Source organism: Coptis chinensis, chromosome 7 (genome assembly GCF_015680905.1).
Source record: "Coptis chinensis isolate HL-2020 chromosome 7, ASM1568090v1, whole genome shotgun sequence".
NCBI lineage: Eukaryota > Viridiplantae > Streptophyta > Magnoliopsida > Ranunculales > Ranunculaceae > Coptis > Coptis chinensis.
The window spans coordinates 92,406,455-92,429,587 of record NC_141462.1 but is presented as its reverse complement, the minus strand read 5'-3'; the positions used below and the strand labels follow the sequence as shown (position 1 = coordinate 92,429,587).

Here is a 23,133-nt window from a genome sequence, read left to right as displayed (position 1 = left end):
TATTTTTCTCCATTAAATTTTGGTTTCTAATTCTCAGATATCTGTGGATTGTGTTGGAAAAGATTGAATTTTTTTGTTTAATTTACTATTGTTAGGAAAAGATCTTCAATTTTTGTTTAATATAATTGTGGTGGATCTGTTACATATGATCCCAATTTATGTAGAACAAGAGTAGAATGATTACTATTCTTTTCCCTTTTTTTTTCTGGTGAATTACTTTCCATTCCAAATTTTGATTAGGTTAAGAGCGTTAATTATATAAAAAAAATATGATTAGATTACTGAGTCCAACTAATAATCCTATAGAGCCAAAGGGCAGAGAGCCAGATTGTGAGTACATTACCTTGCCTGGTTCCAATTTGCAATCAATTATATAACTGAGTCTAAAGGGCATCCAGTATGATGTTGTTCAGAACTTCAGAGTTCAGACTATCTACCAAACTCTTGGTCAATGCAATCATTTTCGGATGCTTATAAGAGTGTGACGTTGCATGTAAAGGAGATACCCAACTCCTGAATATTATTTCTTTTAACAACCTTAACTAACCATCAACTTCACTAATCTTGATTTGTCCAAGAAACAACTTATGTTTGGTGATATGGAAGTTTGTTAAAATTGGTAAAATAAGTTTGTTATACTTGAAAAACGAAGGAAATGAAGATGGCTTTGACTATTGTCTTGAAGTAAGATATTGATCAAGTAAACAAGTTGACATATATAGTGCAATTAGCATTTCATTGTATTGGAAACTTGTGGAACAAGTATAAATGAAATTCTCAAAATTATAGGCCAGTGGGTGCAACAACTCCTCTGTAATGTTGAACTGAATTGTCCTAGAAAACACACCTTCCATCCATTTGAATCGAAACCTAATCTGCCTACCCTTGAACAACCTCTAACCTCTGCATCATTGTTACTCATGTATATAAGAACATCATCAGTTAGTCTCTTGCATTACCACCTTAAGTTTCAAACTTCATTCAACAAAAGCCAAGTCCTTGGACCTGATCATGGTGGCTTGCTGCAACATTGTCATGTCAAGTTCTTGCTTCCTTCTAGGTCTTTTATTTATCTTTGCTTCTTCGGCATCTCTAATTGATGCAAAAACTCAGTACCATGAGTTTGTCGTAAGTAGTCTCTTCTTTCATAATGTATTAGTTCTCGGTATTACTTACAGTGAAACGTTTTGTGACTGAATAGTTGGATTGAAACAGATTCAAGCAACACCAGTGAAGAGGCTGTGCAAAACTCACAACATTATCACTGTGAATGGGCAATTCCCTGGGCCTACTTTGGAAGTGAACAATGGCGATACTCTAGTAGTCAAAGTTGTGAATAGAGCACGATACAATTCCACCATCCACTGGTAATTATTTACATGCATTAATACATTATACATACACAAGAACAAACACAAACACATACCCCACGGCAACTGGTACATGTACATAATACGTGCATGCAAACCATCTAACATAGCATGCAACTACATACCTTGCAGATATTACGCTTTCATTATGCATATGCCTATATACGTTAGTGTGGTGCTTTATTTGTTTTATCTTTTCAGGCATGGGATCCGACAAATGCGAACAGGATGGGCTGACGGGCCAGAGTTTGTAACTCAATGCCCTATCCGACCAGGAGGGAGTTACACTTACCGATTCACAATTGAGGGACAAGAAGGAACCTTGTGGTGGCACGCTCATAGTTCATGGCTTAGAGCAACTGTTTATGGAGCTCTGATCATATACCCCAAAGAGGGTTCTTCTTACCCGTTCACAATGCCAAAAAGGGAAACTCCGCTTCTACTTGGTAAGAACCTTCCATCATCCTTAGCTACTATTTTACTGTTGACCTAATCAGTAGTGCTTAGCACTAGGAACAGGGAGTACAGAGTTACAGTAATGTGATTGGTAACCACCGTATATAGTAACCAGTAGTACTAACCACGTTCCGACATTATTAACAGGGGAGTGGTGGGATGCCAACCCCATTGATGTAGTGAGAGAAGCAACAAGAACAGGAGCAGCCGCAAATGTATCTGATTCTTACACCATCAATGGTCAACCCGGAGATCTCTATAAATGCTCTAGCAAAGGTTTGGATTGTCCATTGTCTAGCCTCAATTTTTATTTTATTTTTTGGTGAATCTAGTCTTTAATGTGTGTTATCAAACTATTTCCTTACACGTCCTGACTGATGCCATGCAGACACTGTTATTGTTCCGGTGGATTCTGGCGAGACCAACCTCCTTCGAGTCATCAACTCAGCATTAAACCAAGAGCTCTTCTTTACTGTTGCAAATCACATGCTAACTGTTGTCGCTACTGATGCTTCATACGTTAAGCCTTTCACCACGTCTGTTATCATGCTTGGACCAGGCCAGACTACTGATGTTCTTATCAGCGGTAATCAGCCTCCAGCACGCTATTACATAGCTGCAAGTGCTTATCAAACTGCCCAGAATGCAGCCTTTGACAACACCACCACCACTGCTATCCTTGAATACAAATCTGCACCTTGCCCAGCGAAAAAAGGGCAGTCTGCAAAACCAGTTCTCCCATCACTCCCTGCCTACAATGACACAGCCACTGTTACTGCATTCACATCTAGTCTCAGGAGCCCCTCTCAGGTCCTTCTTCCAACTGATGTTGACGAAAACCTATTCATTACGGTTGGTCTTGGCCTCGACCCCTGCCCGCCTGGAAGCAGGCCTCGCAACTGCCAGGGACCAAATGGAACCCGCTTTACCGCTAGCATGAACAATGCCTCATTTTCGCTCCCATCAAACTTCTCCCTTCTCCAAGCTCACCAACTGGGCATTCCTGGAGTCTTCACCACTGATTTTCCAGCAAACCCACCACTTCAATTCGACTACACTGGGAATGTGAGCCGTTCACTCTGGGCACCAGTTCATGGGACCAAGTTGTACAAGTTAAAATACGGTTCCAAAGTGCAGATTGTACTTCAGGATACAAGTATCGTCACTACTGAGAATCATCCAATTCATCTCCATGGGTACGACTTCTACATCCTAGCTGAAGGATTTGGAAATTTCAACGCTAAAACTGATACATCCAAATTCAACCTTGTTGATCCACCTCTGAGGAACACAGTCGGTGTACCTGTTGGCGGATGGTCAGTTATTCGCTTCGTTGCTGATAATCCAGGTAAAAAAACACTAAAAGTTCCCTCTTCTAAAGCAACAAAGTTTAGCATCAATCTAATTAAAAACATCCTTATTCAATGTTTTTAAAAGAAAAGTTGTTTGCTTGACAAATGCAGGTGTGTGGTTGATCCACTGTCATTTAGACGCGCATATCGCTTTGGGTTTGGCAACGGCTTTCCTAGTAGAGAATGGAGTCGGAGAATTGCAGACCATAGAACAACCTCCAGCTGATCTCCCCTTGTGCTAAACATGAGCACACCAATAATTATCATCAGATTTTCACAAAATACCGATTAAAGTGTTCATTACAGGGTTTGTTATATTCTAGAAGTTCCTTGGGTTTGTCTGAGGTTCAATTTGTTAGATATCGCATTTAGGGATCACAGTTCTTGTTATTTTCATTCTTAAGTTTTGTTAGTCATGGGGCGGGGAACATATCTGATAAAGATGTGGAACCAGCATGTTGTTAGGTTTGCAGGTTCAGTTCTAGAACCAGTGTAAGAGACGAATAAGTTCTTTTCTTTTTAAATAAGTATTCGAACAATTACGATTGAATCGCAGGTTTACCTTCTCGGCTTCTCAGTTTTAATTACTAATGAAACGCTTAATTATAAACAGTTGGTAATCAACTTTGGATCAAAACAGAGTATATGTCTTGTCTCAGCTGCATCCGACCAAACAACCTGAATGGCCACTAGCACACTAACAAACTTCTTCATAACTTCATAAGGTTGGTGAACCGTTTGCTGGATGAAAAACAGAAAAATGTGACATATCGTGTTATCAAGCACGAGTTAAATTATGTACATCAAGTATACAGTTTACATGCAAAATCCTGACAGTAGAACTAAAACTAAAGAAGATTGGAAAACTATCAAAAGAGGGAACCGCCAAAACTTGAGCACTAAAGTCATTGTAGACATTCAATCAGATCACGCAACAAATTTAAGACAACGGGTATCATTGTGTATAACTTGGCATCTAGGCGAACAAAAGCGCATTCCACATCTTACACAGGTGTAGTTGGCTGTAAATCCGCAAACCGCACAGAAATGACGACGGGAGGTAGAGCTTGGAGGTCCTACTGCGGCTCTCAAATAAGAGGGAACATTAGGAGGCAAGGCTTCAAGATTTGCCTGTTTCATTAGAGGCATAATTAAAAATGTTATCAAAATCAACTCAAGATGAATCCAGAAAACGCAGTGACCATACACATGGAACACTAATACCTCCTGTAACAGCTCCATGAATGTCCTTGGAGCTTTCTTTACATTCTCAAGTGCCTTTGCTTGTCTGGTTTTTCGTTTCGCATTTTTAGATTGCTTCTTTGTGTATACTATAATGCAAGTGACAAGAAGAGAAACATCATTATCATTTAAAAGGCAGTGGCTATCTAATAAAATCTTTTACTAAGAGCACAATCTTAAAGAATTACACAAAACCAACAGAAGACTTTTTCTCTCTCTCTCTCTCTCCACCTAAGACACGCATTACAGGCACTTTGAGCTATTTGACTGGGAAAACAGAAATAGGCATAATCCAAACAACACCTGTTTAAGTAAGTCTAAACTACCAAGTCACTAGGTAGAGTGTGTTTCAAATTCTCTCTATATATCTCAAGCTTTTCTTATCTAACAAATGAAAGACTGAACCATTCAAAATAATATGTTCAATGAGATGAAAAGTTGGTCAAGGTTTGGTTGAGAGTTGAGAAGAAGAGGACAATATTGTTAAACCATGAGTTATGTTTATATTATTAGTCAAAACCTTGTACTACCACAGCTCATGGTTTAACAAATATATATATTTAAGTAAATTTCTTTGGGAACAAACCAGCCCATAAGAGCTCAAATCTCTAACCTTGGTCATCGTCGTCATCGAGAGAAGCTTCATCATCGTCGTAAGCTTCAAGTGGTTCCGGGGCCGCATTGTCATTTTCCAATGCTTCAAGTCGAGCTAGAGCTGCCTAATTTTATTTTTTTTACCCATAAATAATTTTCCCATTAAAAAAAAGAAAAGAAAAATTCTAAAAGTTTACCTGGGTACGATTATCTGTGCTGGAAAGTGCAGCAGCCATTTTGTTAGCCAGTTTACGAGTCCGACTCGATGTTCGTCGAAACGGCCCCGAGTTTTCTTCCACTTCCATGATTGGAATATGATGATGATTGATACCAACTTGCTCTGCTTATAAATCTAAACAAGTTTTTGAGTTTCTAGAGTTAGAAAGTTGGAAAGTTGGAATAGATTGAAGATTGTTGCAGTTTGTTTTCAGAAGAGTGATTCCGAGCAGAAACAGATGTAGTATAACGATATCCCTCGAAATTCCGATTTTGTAGAGTTTGGTATAAAAAATTATATCGTGTTTCGGTATTTTGAATGGTTGAAATTTGTCTGGGACTTTTATTTTTTCAGTTGTAAAATTATTATTATTGTTGTCTTACTTTTTCTTTGTGACTTTTGTAAATTGTAATTCCATGAACCAAGGGATGAAGAAGGTTCAAAAGGGAATGATGTTTTTGTTGAGAGTATTGCATGAACAAATATCAATATATACATAATCAAGAAGGGTTAAACAGTTTTACAAATACCTTATAAATTGGAATATTTTGTAGATATGATCTCCTAACTGTTCTAAACATTGTCACAAATAATCAAAAAAATTAAAAAAATTTAAACTTGTTAAATATAATTAACAATTTACAAAATTTGACTAATTGTAGACCGTTCATTTTCACAATTTTTTATATTATATTTGGCAAGTTTAGAAATTTTTGATTTTTTTAATTATTTTTGACAATATTTAGAATAGTTAAGATATTATATTTACAAAATAATAGCCTAATCTGAAACTTATAAATGCCCTAACATTTTGAATTTGTTTACGTGTGAAGATAAAATATGTCCCCCTACAACCCCTCCCATTGGATTTATTGTGATCATAAAATTTACATACTGAATCTCTAATGGCCACAATGAATTTCTTTATTCCAGTGAAAGTAGGTGTTATAAATATTGGTACATTTGTAAAAGAATTTGAATGTTGATACCGCAAATTGAATTCCAAAACTCACATTCCCTCATCACTTACCCCTAAATAATCTGCCTGCCTAATGAAATAACAGAAACAGGAAAAAGGAGGGAAATAAGCCATTCTCAAGTTGAGCCCTGCCAATTATTTCCCCTTAACGGGTGCACATCCTAACTCGATCCAAAAACCTGTTGCCCTTTCGTGACAGGATCTGGGACTCACAGGGTCAAAAGGCCCTAGTATGACGACCAGAAGCTTGACCACAAAGAAGAGCATTCCTTGGAATTGGAAATTCATCTCTCCATGAATGTGCAGGGGAGTAAACTCGAAGATAGAACTGCTGACCCAAGTATTGTCGGGCCCAATCTGCAGACCTTATATTCCACATTCCCACATTGTCCAAAGCCATATATATAGCAGTCCATGACCTGGGATAGACCTGCATCCAACCAAGCACGATACCAGTGTAAGAAACTAAGAACTATAACCACCACATTTTTCTCAGCAAGTGACCGTGATAATGTAGATATATAAAGTACAACATATATAGAAATATACTAGTTTATCCAAAAAAAAAAGAGAAAAAATATATAAAAAAAATATACTCCTTTGAAATCCCACCTGAATCGTGCTACGAGCAACTGTATCTCTTAAGTTGTAACCTAATCTACTTGCCGATGACCACTGCCCTCCATCCATCCTGCGCATACCACACATTTCCTTAGTTTCACAAGACAAGAAGAAACAGTGCAAAAAGCTGGCATGCTAAGGTTCATAGGCAATTGCATAAAATGTGTCTTTGACTCTTTGTTGTCAATTAGAATTTAAATAGCAAATAACTGTTAAATTGCAACAGCATAAGTCTTCTCAACTGTTACTGTTTCTTCCAATTGCACCCAACAATTTTATACAAGAAAATGTCGATATGCCACAGTTTCCACCAATTTCCTTCTAGACAAATTATCCACATATGAAGAAGATTCCCCTCTACTACTTCAAAACCCTGTTCAGCAATGCTTATATGTATATAGCCAAAAGGTACAGGCAGAACCAGCTGAAATAAAGCTTCCGCTTATTATATAGCGGATGCAATTTCTCATGTCTATCAAATTAGTGGAGAATTCTAACAAGGTAGAAGCATTTTGTCAGCAAATTGAACACATGGAAAGAAGCGAAATGCTTGAAACAACTTACAAAGCCCTCTACTTTAGAATATTTTATAAGAATCACTTAATTTCAGCTAGTTAATAGCAATGAGCAAGAAAATATTACCCCACAACAAAGAAGGAATAACCATTGATGTGCCATGACTGCACGCTATCTTCCCAGTTCTCAAACACAATTTCAATAAATGACCGGAAATCTGCATGCATGACAGAGGTCTGGAGATAGGCACCTCCACCATTAGGCTGCTCAGAAATGCTTCCAACATAGAAGACATTAGGGATGTTGAAGTAATCGGCAAGCTTCAATGGTGTGTCTGCAGGAGTGAAGGACACACTATTGACAGCATATCTCTGCTTCCCATTGATGATAGGAGCAGTGTTTGCGAGCCTAATGGTTCGACTGGGTTTGATCAAGCCATAATGGTAAGAGCCTTGGGGATTGGGTCTAGGTCCACTTGCTGTCAAATTCCACCTGGGTTCAAGAAAACAGAACGTCACATATGGATAACACTGCCAGTTGAACGCCACACAAAACGGTTCATAGAAACACTTCATAGTACATCAATGGTTCATAATGTCATTCTCTAAGTACACCAGTATGTTGGGATTGAATGAATACACAATGTGGTAAAGTGAAACACACGCAGGATAAAGTAGTCAAAACTCAAAAAGTACAGAGAAAAATAAAATGAGCACTATGATTTTTTTAAGCATGGATTTGTGAGCTATTATACACAAATCCCATAAGCGAATTACATAAAGAAAAATAAATAAATAAACAAAAAATAAAGGTTTTGAACCAAATAACTCAAATATTTGACCGGTGAAATAGCCTTCAATTCTTTCCTTACTGCATGAAGGAATTATAAATTCATTTCCTTGTGCTCACTTAGGAAAAGGATAGTATGGATATACATTCCCATTAGACATTTTAATGGAATGATATACTTCTTCGTTAGAGCTCATTTCCATATAAACATTTAATGATTTGTAATTATCTAGCTAGGCCAAAATGAAAAATTACAAATTCTCCACCTGCAGCAAAAACATAGTCATATCCCATCTAAATAGAAGAGTATTTACAAGATGGATTGTGGCTAAGAAAGATACGGCATGCAAATTCCCATATGAGGAGAGAATTCATAGTAAGAAAGTTCAAGTAAATACCGAATAGATCTAGCCTGTTGGATGGAAGAATCAATTTGTATGGTAGGTCCACCAGGTGGACGGCCATAAACTTTTCCAGCTGAATTAGTGTAGTGAAGAATGGCCGTGGTAGTGAGCACGCGAGAGGTAAAGCGCGATGAAACAACAATATAGTAGTCAAATGGGCTCTGATTAGCAGTAACCAACACAGAGTAGGACTGTCCGAGATGGATGTCAAGAGATGAGTATGTGGTCTGCAGTGTGTGTGACCCCTCTACTTCCACCAACTTCATCGTGTGGCCTTGAATTCTGAAGTTGATAGATGTCGTTAGCCCAACATTTGATATGCGAAACCTATATGTCTGACCTGCTCAGCAAGTTTAAGATATCATTGATATGATGTGTAAAAATCCTACTGGAACGAGGAGGGGAGAGTAAAAGTCAAGTGTTAGAGCATTGCTGTAATCTGAAAATAACTTGCTGATATTCACCTTGATTAACATTAAAGGTGTATCCATTCCATCCACGTCCATTAATGAGAAGTCCGTCAGGAAAGGGAAGATTGTGTCCACCATCTAAGATTGCTTTTAATTGCTGTGAAGCAATCACTTCAATGTGTCATATTTTCAGCCAAAACAATTATAGTCTGATTGATCTCACTTAAACATCAAATTTCTCTTAAGTTTGGTTTAAATAAAAAGCATCATAGAAAGAAATACTCTAAGATTGGTAGAGCAGTAAGTTCTCTGTTAAATATTGTAAATAAAGTAATGTACTTACTCTATGACTTCTTTTGAACCAGTCACCAGCAAGTACAGTATGATCCCCAGCTGGAGGAGGGAAAGGAACAGGAATCCGAGGACGACTATAGATAGAAATACCACCAAAACCACCTGCAGCTTTATGAAATCCCAATGAAGGATAGTAAAAGAAGCTACCAATCTGATCTTTCACTTGGAGCATATAAGTGAAGTTTTTCCCTGGTGGAATGGGGCAGTTGGTACCAGACACCCCATCCTGCCAAGAATTTCTCCTCTGCTGTAAACCATTCCTATTCACAATCACAAAACATGAATGTTACATTCTGTACCAAGAAAAACCATATGTCAATGGCAACATATGTATATTCTGTACCACCAAAACATATGTCACCCAGGTGACGCATGTTCAAATCCCGCAAACAGCTAAAAAACATAAGGATATTCTTTTTCAATGCATTGTTACTTATGTAATGTGAATGTGATGCATTATAGAAGCTCTTGTTTTTTAACATTTTTTACCTGAGATCATATATTTCCATTGAAACTAGATCTATCAAGGCGAAAATAATGACTGTAACGAATTTTATTTATATACAAAATATATAATTGAAAATAATTAATGAAAAGAAAAATTAGTTACCAAGACATGAGAAATGGCTCATTCAGGTAGTTATAAACACTGATAATCAAGTTATCATTTGTAATAGAATCAATCTTTGGACCTGGAAACTGTCCATTTATCAATATCCCCTGCAGCATATTACACATTATCAACAACAATTTAATAATTAAAAACAAAATATAACAAAAAGAAAAATGCTGTGCAAAGTATAACAAAAACAAAACTTGTACCGGTTGTTTAACACCAAGGGGGTAAATGTCACCATAAGTAATCTTCCATGTGAAGAACCTGTAAGGGTCTTCACCATTTACAGAAGAAGCAATGTAGAACAACAACAACAGTAAGAAAGAACATAGACCCCCAGTGTTCTCTCTCATTCTTCTTGTCTATCAAAGAAATGAGGAAGAAATATACTAAACTGAGCTTCTAAGGATCCATTAAAACAGCTGAAAGCTAGGAAGAGAAAAAAAAAATGGGGTCTTTACTCTCCCACTGTCTTTAGCTTCAGCTTCTTTTCTTTCTTGTGAATGTTTTTACTCATGTTTTTATATGTTAGAAGTCTTAGATCTAGTGCCAGCTTTTTGTTAGCTCATAACAAGCAAGTTGTGGCAGAGTTGCAGATGTCAGAGTCAGACAAGAGTGAAGATTGTTAAAGACAAAAAAGGTGGGAATTAAGCAGATTACACCCAACAACCCATGCTTGCAAGTGCAAGTTCACGTGCAGACGGTGCACTGCATTATTGGATAGTAAATACTACTACTACTGCTAAGCGTTGTGTGTGTCTGTGTAATTGATGAGTTATTAAGTTGACAAGCACTACTACTACACTAGCTAAACCAAACTAGTTAATAATTCCCATTCATTAAATCTTCATTTCTGTTAGTAGCATTTTTGTTGTTCAGCATTTCTGTAAGTGTGTCATTTTGATTAAAAGTTTTACACATGAACTGCCTGTGCGTATTTCCCCTAAAAGTACACAGAAAGAAGAAACTAGATAATGACGATGATTAAGAGTCGGGGAGTGATGAGGTATTACTGAATGACACTCTTACAGCCCAGGTCTAATTAGATATGCGTATGTCCTGTTAAATTTTAAAAGGGATCCAATTTTAAAAACAACTACACATATATTAAAAAAAGTGTAAACTGTGAAGAAAGGGTATATTCACAATTACAACTCACTGTGATGTCTAAGAACACCTTTCTTAAATGTTCTAAAATCACACAATTTTACTAGTGAACATAATGAATGAAAAGAATGAATGAAAAAGATGGATTGAATCAAAGTTTTATTGATTGGCAAGAAATATTTACAATCTCTCTTTCTCTCTCCTGTTTTTACAGTTTTTGTAATCTGGACTGAATGAACATGAATCCCTTTTTAATGCTCTTCTAATCTTTATATAGTGTCATGATTTGGTTTGGACCCAGTCAATTTTTGACACGTGTCTCTTGTCTTTCTTTCTCATTTCCCGCCTTCTACCAGCAACACAATTCAAACACCCACGAGATTTACCTAGATATTGACTTTATGCCAATATCTCGAGTTTTAAAATACTAAAATGAACATATTTACAGGTACGATATTTGCCCATTACATCGCCCCTTGAAATCTTGAAATTTTTATTTAAAATTTTAACTTTTCGAGAAGGAACTATATCAGATAACGAATATGAAAAACTATCGGGCCCAGATAACAACCCGAGCCCAAATTTTCAATATTATAAATTTAAACTTGAACCATTTTTCCCTCTTTAGCTTATCCAGTACGCTTCCCAACAAAAAACCTCTTTAGCTTCTTCAAGCTTTCAAAGCAAAGAACACTGGTTTTCTTCTTTTTCTTCAACTTTTCCGAAAGTTAATCTCGTCTTCTTGAAAAACTATAAGGTATGTTCTTTCACCCTACACTTCGCTAATCTTTCTAAAACATGCATTGATATATTCATTTTAACGATACTAGATACGATATTTTATCTTAACTTTAGTTGTTTACATTTGAAACCCTTAATTTTGCATAAACTCTCGTGCTAATGCTTATGTACTGACATACATTACTACTTTAAGCTTCAAACCATGAAAAGTTTGAATCTTTTTATTCACAACATTGTTTTCATCTTTTTGTTTGTTTTGGTTTTACTGTATTACAATATTTTCGATATTAAAATATACATCGGTATTTCCGATGATTCAACTTTTACATCAACATTACCGATACTCTAATATTATGTTGCTAATAAAACTTTATAAATATTAAATTACCGATATTAAAAATACCTTTGTCATTCCTTCTTTATGTATAGTCATTTCAATGGCTAGTGAAGATACCATCTCTGATGCTAGTCTCCCTTCTGAGGATACCATATCGGATGACATTCTTTCTAACGATATGCTTCATGATGATAGACCCTACAACCAAAACTTTGCCTCTACCTCAACCAATAAATCTTGACTCCCAAATATCATGGGACCTATCTTATGTTGTAGAAGGTGTTCCCTGCCATCCCTTTGAAACCACTAACTCTGAATCTGAGCGTGATACTATTAAAGATACCAGCCGATGGAACAATGGACTTTGTGGTTTTTTCATCAAGTAACCAAACCTAACTTTAGTTTAAGCCGCCTATCAAATTCCCTCCACCCTTTATTTACAACATTACGCTGGTGCTCGGGCTTTTACTAAATGTCGAGTGGTACCAAGAATGGAATCATTGTTATTGTTGGCCAACTCGCCGTTGGACTGAGATTTTCTTTATCCAACCTCGATCGTGAAGTACTGAACCATTTGAATCTTTCCCCTGGTCAAGGTACGGGTAACTTTTGGAGGTTATTGTTTGTTTGTAATTACTACAATAGCCATCTCTCTCCCGATAGATATGAAGCTGACCGTATTAGGTTATCCGATATTCTTATGCACTATAGATTTTGTGAAAAGATTATCGGATATTTTTATCCCAAAAACATACCCACCGAAACATTAGGGGTATTCTTTGGAAAAACCGTAATAGCGATAAATAGTGGACCCAATACCCCATTGTTGTTATAGGCCCATGGGAAAGTGCCGATAACCCAGCAAAATCCTCCTTTGAAACATCAAGTCTTCAACTCCATAGGTATGTCCTCCCTTTGATTTGTTTTCGCTTTTTAGATCTCGGAAATCCCATATTTGATTTCACTCTCCTTTGCGTCTTTTCAGTACTTCTCCCTCATTTTTCCAAGGCTTGTGCGAATTCAAACATAGTACTGAGGCTTTTAGAAGGGACTGAAGCCGATGTCAATATTAAAACGGGTGCCGATAAATAAGGGAATCCCAAAGTTATTGTTCCTTTTCCTGATATCTCAAACTATCGCACACCTCTTTATGTTCTCAAACATCGAGCTCTTCAAAAAATGGGTCAGTCGCCAACTCCCCTTCAATCTCCTTTAACCAATTCCTCAGATGATCTTCCCTTTCTTGTATCCTCCTTTGCCTTGCATGGCTTGCCTCCTAAACTTCTCAAAAGTTTCTATGACTATCTAGATGACAATTGTACCATGACTCCCAATCTTTTCCCTGATATTAAAAAAGAGGTTCCTAACTTTTATGAAATATCCGATATTACAAAGTATATTTAATGAGCATCTTTTATTGTATACAGATATGGCTCCTTGAATGCCGATGAATGCCAATGCTGGTCACTACTTATCTGAGAAAGGGAAAAAAAATCATCGAATCCCTCCTCAACACCCATTGTTGCTGATAAACCACCTGCTCCTTCTTCCATTCCTACTAATCATCCTAATGCTCCTAAAGATAAGCCTCCTTTTGCTTCTTAGTACAACACCACCATTCCCCCTCCAACTACTATTGCCCCTTCTAAAAGAAGAAAAACTCACTCCTGGGGTGAAAGTGGCCTTCCCGATGGTCAAAACCTTAACTCCGTCTCGTCAGCCAATGCCAATGAAGTCTTTAGACCTGAGTTTCGCCTTATTGATGGCAACGATATCCCTTTAACAGCCTCACTTTTCGAAGATACTCATAAGGATAAGTTAGGTGTTGCCTTAGCTAGCAGCTGTGTTCTTCCCAAAGACAAAATTGCTGCTCTCAACATCAACCCCACTGAGCGCCTTACCAAGTTTTACGATCATATGGAGAAGTTACTCATATCTTGTCTTTTCTCCTTTCATATCACTTTCATCTTTTTACTTTGTGCTTATCTGCTTTTGATATTTTAATATAGCGAAAAGTACTTGCCATGGCTTAATTCGATCTGCTTCATAAGCAAGAATGCGAGATCGGGCGTATTAGAAAAACTCTGACCACTCAGCAATCAAAATTCGACAAACTAACCCGAGAAAATAGCGGCTTCAAGAAAGAAATCCATCAATTGAAAACTGATATGAAGCAGCAATCTGAAAAAGCCGAGAAGACTTTATCGGATAAAGAGGCTGAACATGTTGAACTCGTGAAAAAAGATGCTTGAAGATTTTGCTGCCGAAAGACATAAAAGTGCAGAAGCCTCTGAAGCTGCCGATGCTGAATTCAATACTGTCATGGCAGCTATAAATTCTTTAGGTGATAAGTTGGATATCTGCAAGCCTTTTGTTCCACATAACATTCTTGTAGAAAACAATATGATTTCTGATAATGAAGAAGGAGATACAGCTACTGTGGGTGATACCACCTCACAACTTCCTCCTGATGCAGCTCAAAATGCTGAGGCTACCCTATCTAATGTTGATGCCCTTCTCAACAATCTTCCTCTTTAAACTATCATCTTTTTACTCCAAAGTTGTAATTTCGGACAAGTTATACTTTTTGATTGTTATAAATTCTAACTTCCATTGGTTTTTTGCCATGACTATTTGCCATTATTTGTATTTTTCCCTTATTTACATTTACCACCATCGAAAATCAAATTTTTCAATCCCCTTAACAAGGAGATAGTATCGATGATACTTTGACTTGTATCAAAAAGAAAATACAATTTTTGATATCCTCAACCAAAAAGAGAGTATCGACAATACTTAAATTTGTATAAAAAAGAAAATATTATTTTCGATATCCTCAATCAAAAAGAGAGTATCGACGATACTTAAACTTTGTATCAAAAGGAAAATATAATTTTCGATATCCTCAACCAAAAAGAGAGTATCGGCGATACTTAACCTTGTATCAAAAAGAAAATATAATTTTCGATATCCTCAACCAAAAAGAGAGTATCGGCAATACTTAAACTTTGTATCAAAAAGAAAATATAATTTTCGATATCCTCAACCAAAAAGAGAGTATCGGCTGATACTTAACCTTGTATCAAAAAAAAATACAATTTTCGATATCCTCAACCAAAAAGAGAGTATCGGTGATACTTAACCTTGTATTAAAAAGAAAATACAATTTTCGATATCCTCAACCAAAAAGAGAGTATCAGCAATACTTAAACTTGTAGAACTAATATAAATCATTGCAACATACCTTTATTATTGAATGATCTCTAATGCCTCATCCTTTGCTGATATCTTGTCCGATATTATCATTTTTGTACTTCTCAGAACCTCTCCTGCTTGATATCTGCCCCTGTTTTTTATTAGGACTTTTTGACAATCTGCCTGAGATCAACATTTTGTTAATCTCAGGAATTTTTTATGTCTGATATCTGCCACTGTTTTTGATATCAGAACTTTTTGACAATATGCATGATATCAACACGTCTGTCAATACCAGGACTTTTTACGCCTAATATCAATATTTCTGTCAATACTAGGACTTTTGACAATATGCCTGATACCAACACGTTTGTTGTTACCAGGACTTCTTATGCCTGATATCTGCCACTGTTTCTAATATTAAGACTTTTTGACAATATGCCTGATACCAACATTTCTATCGATACCAAGATTTCTTATGCCTGATATCTACCACTATTTCTGATATCATGACTTTTTGACAATATGCATAATACCAACATTTCTATCGATACCAGGACTTTTTATGCCTGATATCTGCCACTGTTTCTGATATCATAACTTTTTGACAATATGCCTGATATCAATATTTCTATCGATACCAGGACTTTTTATGCTATCTACCACTGTTTCTGATGTCAGGACTTATTGCCGATATGCTTGATATCAATACTTATATCGATACCAGGACTTTTTATGCCTGATATCTGCCACTGTTTTTGATATCAGGACTTTTTGACGATATGCCTAATATCAATATTTTTATCGATACCAGGACTTTTTATCATATGATAACACCATATATTTTTATATGAAAATTGAAATTTGAAATTTGAATCCATTTGTATTGAATTGAAAATTCATGCTACACATGTTAATTTCCCATAAAATTTCAAAAAATACACTATTTATAGAATACCTTCAAATTATTGATATTTTAAGGTTTTGCTAGCAATTCACCATCAGCTTTCTTTAGATAATACACTCCATTTATCCCCACTTTGTGAACAATGTATGGACCTTTCTAATTTTGCCGATAACTTCCCATCTCCCTTTTCTTTTGTCAACTATGTAACCTCTTTTAGCACTAGGTCACATTCTTGGAAATTTCTTTCTTTAACTTTCTTATTGAATGCTTTTCTGAGCTGCTTGTGATAAGAATCAAGCTTCATTCTTGCTTGCTCCCTTCTCTCTTCCAAATTCAAGACTTCTGCCTGCATCCCCTAGTCATTCAACCCTTTTTCTACAAGCATTGTTCTTGATGTCGATACTACCATCTCAGCTGGTGTCACTGCTTTCATGCCATTAGCTAGGGTAAATGGCGATTCCCCCATTGTTATTCTTGGAGTTGTTCTGTATGCCCATAACACACTATTTAACTCATCAACCCATAAAGTTTTCTTATCCTCCAACTTCTTTTTGATGTTGTCCATAATGGTCTTATTTGTTGCTTCGGCTTGCCCGTTTCCTTGAGCGTAGTAAGGTGCCGATGTAAAATGCTTAATCTTGTATGATTCTAAAAAATCTTTCACTTTACCACCAATAAATTGAGGACCATTATTTGATATAATAGCATATGGCAATCCATATTGGCAAACCACTCTCTCAAATAAAAAGCCGGTGATGTCCTGCTCTTTGATATGTTGCAAGGCTATCGCTTCTACCCACTTAGTGAAGTAGTCAGTTACTGCTAACATGAATCTTTTCTTCCCTTTTCTCGGCACTAAAGGGCCCACTATGTCCATCCCCCACAATGCAAATGGCCATGGGTTTGAGACACAATGTAACTCCTCTGTTGGCACATGAATGGTATGTCCATGCTTTTGACATTGGATACACTTCTTTGCATATCCCAGACAATCCCTCCGCATTTGTGGCCAGAAATATCCCTACCTTGCAATCTTACTTGCCAACGATCTTCCTGCCGAATGATTCCCACATTTCCCTTCATGCATTTCTGCGATTCTTCTGCCAATATACATTTTAAATGTGGTCCTCCTAGATTTTTCCGATATAGTTGATCATCAATTAATAGATATCTTTCAGCTCCTCCTTTTATCCTTCTAGCCTCATTCTTATATGATGGCAATTTTCATTCTAACAAAAATAGCACATAATCATTCAACCATGACGCCCCCATCGTGTCTATTTCCATTACTTTTGTATGTTTTGTATTAATGCTTAGAGTTTGCTGAACACCGATATGCAACAGACGACCTTCCTCATTTCCAAGCATTGCAGCTACATATGCCAATGCATCGGCATGTCGGTTTTCTCCCCTTGTCGAGATGCTGAAAAATAATCTTCCTAAAATCCTTGAGTTTCATTTTCACCAAATTTAGATAATCTATCATGTTGTCGCATTTTGCAGCATATCCTCCATTGATCTGGCTTATCACCAATTGTGAATCACTGAAGACTGATAAGTCTTTGACATTTAATGATTTAGCCATCTCTAAGCCTGTTATTAGAGCCTCATATTCAGCTTCATTGTTAGAAGCGTGAAAACCTAAAGTAACTGCTGACTCGAGTCTTTGGTTTTCTGGAGTTATTAGAACAGCACCAATACCATATCCCTTTTGCCCTGATGATCCATCTACAAAAAGTCTCCATCCATTTGTACCCACCCAAGGATCATCCTCATCCATTGCATTATCCGGCTCTTGACAACAATAGAAGATTATCTTCTTCAGCTTTCCAATCTTCATCTTTAGCAGGAAAATCTGCTAAGAAGTCAACCAGAACTTGGCTTTTCTCTGATACTCTATTCTTATATTCAATCCCAAACTCATTAATAAAACCGACCACTTCGCCATTCTCCCCGACTTAGCTATCTTAGCTAAAGTTTGCTTCAAAGGAAGATTTGTCATTACTACTACTGAATGGGATTGAAAATAAAGCTTTAACCTTTGAGTAGAATATAGGAGAGCTAATGCATATTTTTCTAACATTGAGTATCGAGTTTCAGCTTCGAGCATTGTTTTAGATTGAAAATACACAGTCACTCAGCTCCATCTTCCACTTTGACGAGTATTGAACTTATAGTGAAATCCGAGATGGCGAGATATAAGAATAGTGTATCGCCTTCTTCTGGTTTTATCAGAGTTGGTACTTCTTACAAATACTTTTTTAACTCGGTGAACGCGAGTTCGCATTCCTCACCCCATACAAATTTTGTATTCTTCTTCAATAGTTTGAATAAAGGTTTACATCTATCAGAAGTTCGAGATATAAACCTATTCAATGCTGCAATTCTACCTGTAAGCTTTTGAATTTGCTTCCTTGTACTGGGTGAAAGCATCTGTTGGATAGCTCGAATCTGATCTGGGTTAACATAAATTCCTCACTTTGTAACGATATATCCAAGGAATTTTCCTGAACTTACCCCAAAAGTACATTTCTCAGGGTTAAACTTCATATTAAACTATCGGAATATTCGAAACACCGTATCCAAATCTTGAACATGGTTACACGCCTTCTTTGATTTGATGACCATATTATCTATATACACTTCTACAATATGCTTAATCATATGCTTGAACATCTTTTCCACCAATCGTTGATAGGTTGCCCCTACATTCTTCAAACCGAATGACATTCTAATGAAACAATAATTCAACAACAAATGTTGTCTTCAATTGATCTAATATTGACATAACAATCTGGAAATACCCGGAATGACCATTGCAGAAACTCAACAATTCGAATCTAGCTGTTCTATCCACCAGTTCATCAATTATAGGCATCGGATAGTAGTCCTTTGGGCATTGTTTGTTAACATCTGTGAAATCAACACATATCCGAATCTTGCCATTCTTTTTCGGGACAACCACAATGTTTGCAACTCATTCTGAATTATCGATCTCTTTGATGATTCCACATTCTAGCATTTTCTGAATTTCATTTTGTACTGCTTGCACGAATATCGGCCTGACCCTTCTATGACGTTGATGAACTGGGGTTGCTCATTCTCGCATATTCAATTTATGGGAACATATCTGAGGGTCGATACCAGGAAGATCAGCCATCGACCAAGCAAATACATCTTTATTCTTCTTTAGAAACTCAATTAAATCACTCTTGATTTATGAACTCAACTCTGTTCCAATGAAAGTGAAGCAACTTTCATTGTCTTGTCCGATATTGATCTTTTGCACTTCTTCCATTGTCTTACTTAGGATTATCTCGGGATCTATCTTCATCTCCGATGTAAATCTAACATCCTCCTAACGATTTTTACTATCGGATCTTGGAGATGAACTTTCCATTAATTGCTATCTGGTGACTTCCGAGACGCCCCCAGTTTCCACTTTCTTCTCTTTCATCATACCCTTCACGGTAGCAAAATTACACTTCTCGGTTTCCGACCGGGTCGCCTCTTATCTCATGTGGCCCATACGCTGTCGGAAATTTGATAACTTGATAAAAAGTACTCGGAACTGCCCTTATAGCATGTATCCATTTTCTTCACAAAATAACATTATGATCTGAATGATGTTTTATGACTATAAACTTAGTCATAATAGTCCGTAGGCCTGCCCTTACTTGTAACTTGATTTCCCCCGCCGGTCTTGTTGAGGTCCCATTAAAACCATACAAATTAAACTGTGGTTCTTTTAAATGGGACTCTTCAAATCCGATGCCTGTATACGCTTTCCAAAACAAAATATTGATGGAACTACCACAATATACCAATATCTTTTGCACATCATAACCTGATATTCTTAATGTAATCAACATAGCATTATCATGAGGCAACATTACCTTTGACAAATCGTCAGGTACAAACATAATAGCTCCAGGTATACTTGCCGATATGAAGGTAGGGTCTACTGGTATCGGTTCCACATTTACTTCCAGCACCTCCTTAACTGTCGATATCTTTCGAATTTTATCCCTTATGATTTTTTTCTGTGGGATAACCCCTTTGTATATCATATTGATCACCACTAAAGGTTTATCATTCATCACCGCCGCAACTTCTGGTCTGGCATCAACTCTAAACTCCCTGAGCTTTCCATCTCTCATTAATCAATCCACTTCCTTGAGCAATTGAAGACATTTGTTTGTCTCATGATTCTTTACCTTGTGAAAATTACAGAAGGGTTTATCGTCTATCTCCTCGAGGCTTATGAGTCGGATGTTGGAAATAAGGTTCTTTTCCCACCCTTATCAAGATGTCTTCCAATGTGGTATTAATAGCGATATAATTGGACAGATCCAACTCCTCTCTTAATGACCTATCAAATTTCTTCTTCTGTGAAGGTTGGCCATCGGATTTCGAATAAGAATCATTCGCCTTTCGCTTATCGGATTTATGGTGGGTCTTTTCTTTGTCTTATTTACTTGCCTCAGATACTTGTAACACAGGTTGAACTAAAGCTGATAGAACACCCTCTTCAACTTGCACATCTTTCTCAGCTTTATCATAAAGCTCTCTCAAAGTCTTAATATCCTTTCGAAGCATATACTTATGCATATCGGACGCAAGAATGAGCCCTGTTTGAAATGCCATTACTATTGTCATCTCAGACTCATCCAAATGTTCTACTAACTGTGCTTCTGCCTTGAACCTGGATAAGAAACCTTTCAGAGATTCCTTTTTTCCTTGCTTCAATTGGAACAAAACCGACACCTGCTTTGGTTTCACTCGCTGATGTCCATAATTGGTCAGAAATTTCTCTTCAATCTCCCTATAACATGATATTGACCCCCCCCCCCCCTCTTGTAAAGAACAAAACCACTTTAATGCCTTCCCCTTTAGACTTGAAGAAAAGGATTTGCATAACAATGAATCCAGATATGCAGTTCCCTTATATATTGAAAATTGATGCTGAAATGCAAAGAGATGGTCCATTGGATCCAATGAGCCATCATATTGAGTGAATTTAGGCAGTTTAAACTTCGGCGGAACAGGCATCATTTCGATACTTTGATGTATTGGATTTCTACTAACATCATCTGCCAATTTCCTTATTGACGCTGAAGTCTTCTCGAGCACTTGGTTTCCCAATTGTTTTAACATCATTTCTTGTATAATCTCCTTAGTGATGGGCTGTTGTATCGGCATTTCAGCTACTGGTGATACTTCTGCCCCTTTCTCATTTCTTATTGATGCCTTTCCCATATCATGACTACCCAATTTCGAACTACATTCCTCCTCTTCTTCTTCCTGAAAATTCCTAACCACATTACTTGGACCTCCTCTATTCAACATTGATTCCCCTTTCTTCATCTCGCGATTCTCTTTTAATAAAATAGCATTCTGCCTCTCTAATTCTTTCATCTTTTTCAACAATTCCTGAAACGATACCTCCATATTCACATTTGTTTCCACCTCCCTCCGACTTACTGAAGCTCTTGTGTTCCTTGTATCCGATTGATTATCATTCTCCATTCTTTTGCAGTTTGCTTTCTTCCTAGGAGCCATTGCAACCAAATTCATATTCTTCTAACACACTTCCTTCACTCAAATCTCTTAGAAAACCTATGGATTCTGGATCTTAGAAGAAGAAAATCAAAAAATTTCTTGTTCTAGATACACAGACGGCGCCAATGTGATGTCTAAGAACACATTTCTTAAATGTTCTAAGATCACACAATCTTACTAGTGAACAGAATGATTGAAAAGAATAAATGGAAAGAATGAATGAAGAAGATGAATTGAATCAAAGTTTTATTGATTGGCGATAGATGTTTAGAATCTCTCTTTCTCTTTATTTCTCTCTCCTATTTTTACAGTTTCTTGTAATCTGGACTAAATGAAAACATGAATCTCTTTCTGATGTTCTTCCAATCATTATATAGTGTCCTGATTTGGCTTGGACCCAGTCAATCTTTGACACGTGTCCCTTGTCTTTCTTTCTCATTTCCCGCCTTCTACCTGCAACACAATTCAAACACCTACAAGATTTACCGAGATATTGGCCTTTATGCCAATATCTCGAGTTTTAAAATACGGAAATGAACATATTTACAGGTACGATATTATGATGTTCTTCCAGTCTTTATACAGTGTCTTGATTTGGCTTGGACCCAGTCAATCTTTGGCACGTGTCCCTTGTTTTCTTTTCTCATTTCCCGCCTTCTACCTACAACATAATTCAAACACCCACGAGATTTACCGAGATATTGACCTTTATGCCAATATCTCGAGTTTTAAAATACTGAAATGAACATATTTACAGGTACGATATTTGCCCACTACACTCACAACATTATTGGATTCACAATAATGAAAACGATCATACTTGAAAGTATGCTAAGAAAATTCATCACTATAGTGTGCTTAATGTTATTTGTGTTTTTCGTCCAATAAAAACGTCATTTATGTTTTACTGGCAACATGTATCAAAAAATGTTTAAGGGACATTCCACTAGACACGTGATGTGCACAAGACCCACATACAACTACTCTCTCAACGCATAGTTCGACCTCAGACACACGGATACCCGTCACACTTGAAGCCGACTTGGACACTCACCATACTCAAAGACTCGCATACATATCAGCACTAGCAACTCGTCACTCAGCTCCACCTCGTGACATCATCACCTGCCACTGTCATCATTGCTACCATTACTCTTAAGTCTCCTTCCTGCCGTAATATATAAACCATTACAGTCATTCACCATCATTATAGAATACTCACCATTATTACACCCTATGCCAGTTCAGACAACCTTGAACACCTACGGCTATTACTCCGTGCCTCTTGTGGAAGCATGTCATTCATTTTGACCTCATATTTGTACTCATCAATACACGTGTCGCATCCGGTGAACACTTTCAAG

At 36.9% G+C, this 23,133-nt stretch overlaps 3 protein-coding genes across 3 annotated transcripts; 1 reads left to right on the top strand and 2 right to left on the bottom strand.

The window, feature by feature from the left end:
• Window positions 1-745: 745 nt before the first annotated feature.
• On the top strand, window positions 746-3,728 carry LOC147490010 (laccase-5-like). The gene is made up of 6 exons (XM_086571731.1): window positions 746-1,128; window positions 1,216-1,367; window positions 1,572-1,816; window positions 1,974-2,102; window positions 2,215-3,174; window positions 3,290-3,728. Exons 1-6 carry the CDS (start codon window positions 1,012-1,014, stop codon window positions 3,418-3,420), a joined length of 1,734 nt encoding a protein of 577 aa, XP_086427857.1. The 5' UTR covers window positions 746-1,011; the 3' UTR covers window positions 3,421-3,728.
• A 140-nt stretch (window positions 3,729-3,868) lies between these two features.
• On the bottom strand, window positions 3,869-5,499 carry SEF (HIT-type Zinc finger family protein). The gene is made up of 4 exons (XM_086571732.1): window positions 5,212-5,499; window positions 5,034-5,139; window positions 4,403-4,509; window positions 3,869-4,309 (listed from the first exon to the last, which is right to left on the bottom strand). Exons 1-4 carry the CDS (start codon window positions 5,317-5,319, stop codon window positions 4,106-4,108), a joined length of 525 nt encoding a protein of 174 aa, XP_086427858.1. The 5' UTR covers window positions 5,320-5,499; the 3' UTR covers window positions 3,869-4,105.
• Window positions 5,500-6,137: 638 nt separating this feature from the next.
• Window positions 6,138-10,670, bottom strand: LOC147490008 (L-ascorbate oxidase homolog). The gene is made up of 8 exons (XM_086570854.1): window positions 10,127-10,670; window positions 9,915-10,024; window positions 9,294-9,564; window positions 9,005-9,107; window positions 8,535-8,880; window positions 7,474-7,839; window positions 6,823-6,901; window positions 6,138-6,640 (listed from the first exon to the last, which is right to left on the bottom strand). The coding sequence occupies exons 1-8, from the start codon at window positions 10,271-10,273 to the stop codon at window positions 6,428-6,430; spliced, it is 1,635 nt and encodes a 544-aa protein (XP_086426980.1). The 5' UTR covers window positions 10,274-10,670; the 3' UTR covers window positions 6,138-6,427.
• Window positions 10,671-23,133: the final 12,463 nt, after the last annotated feature.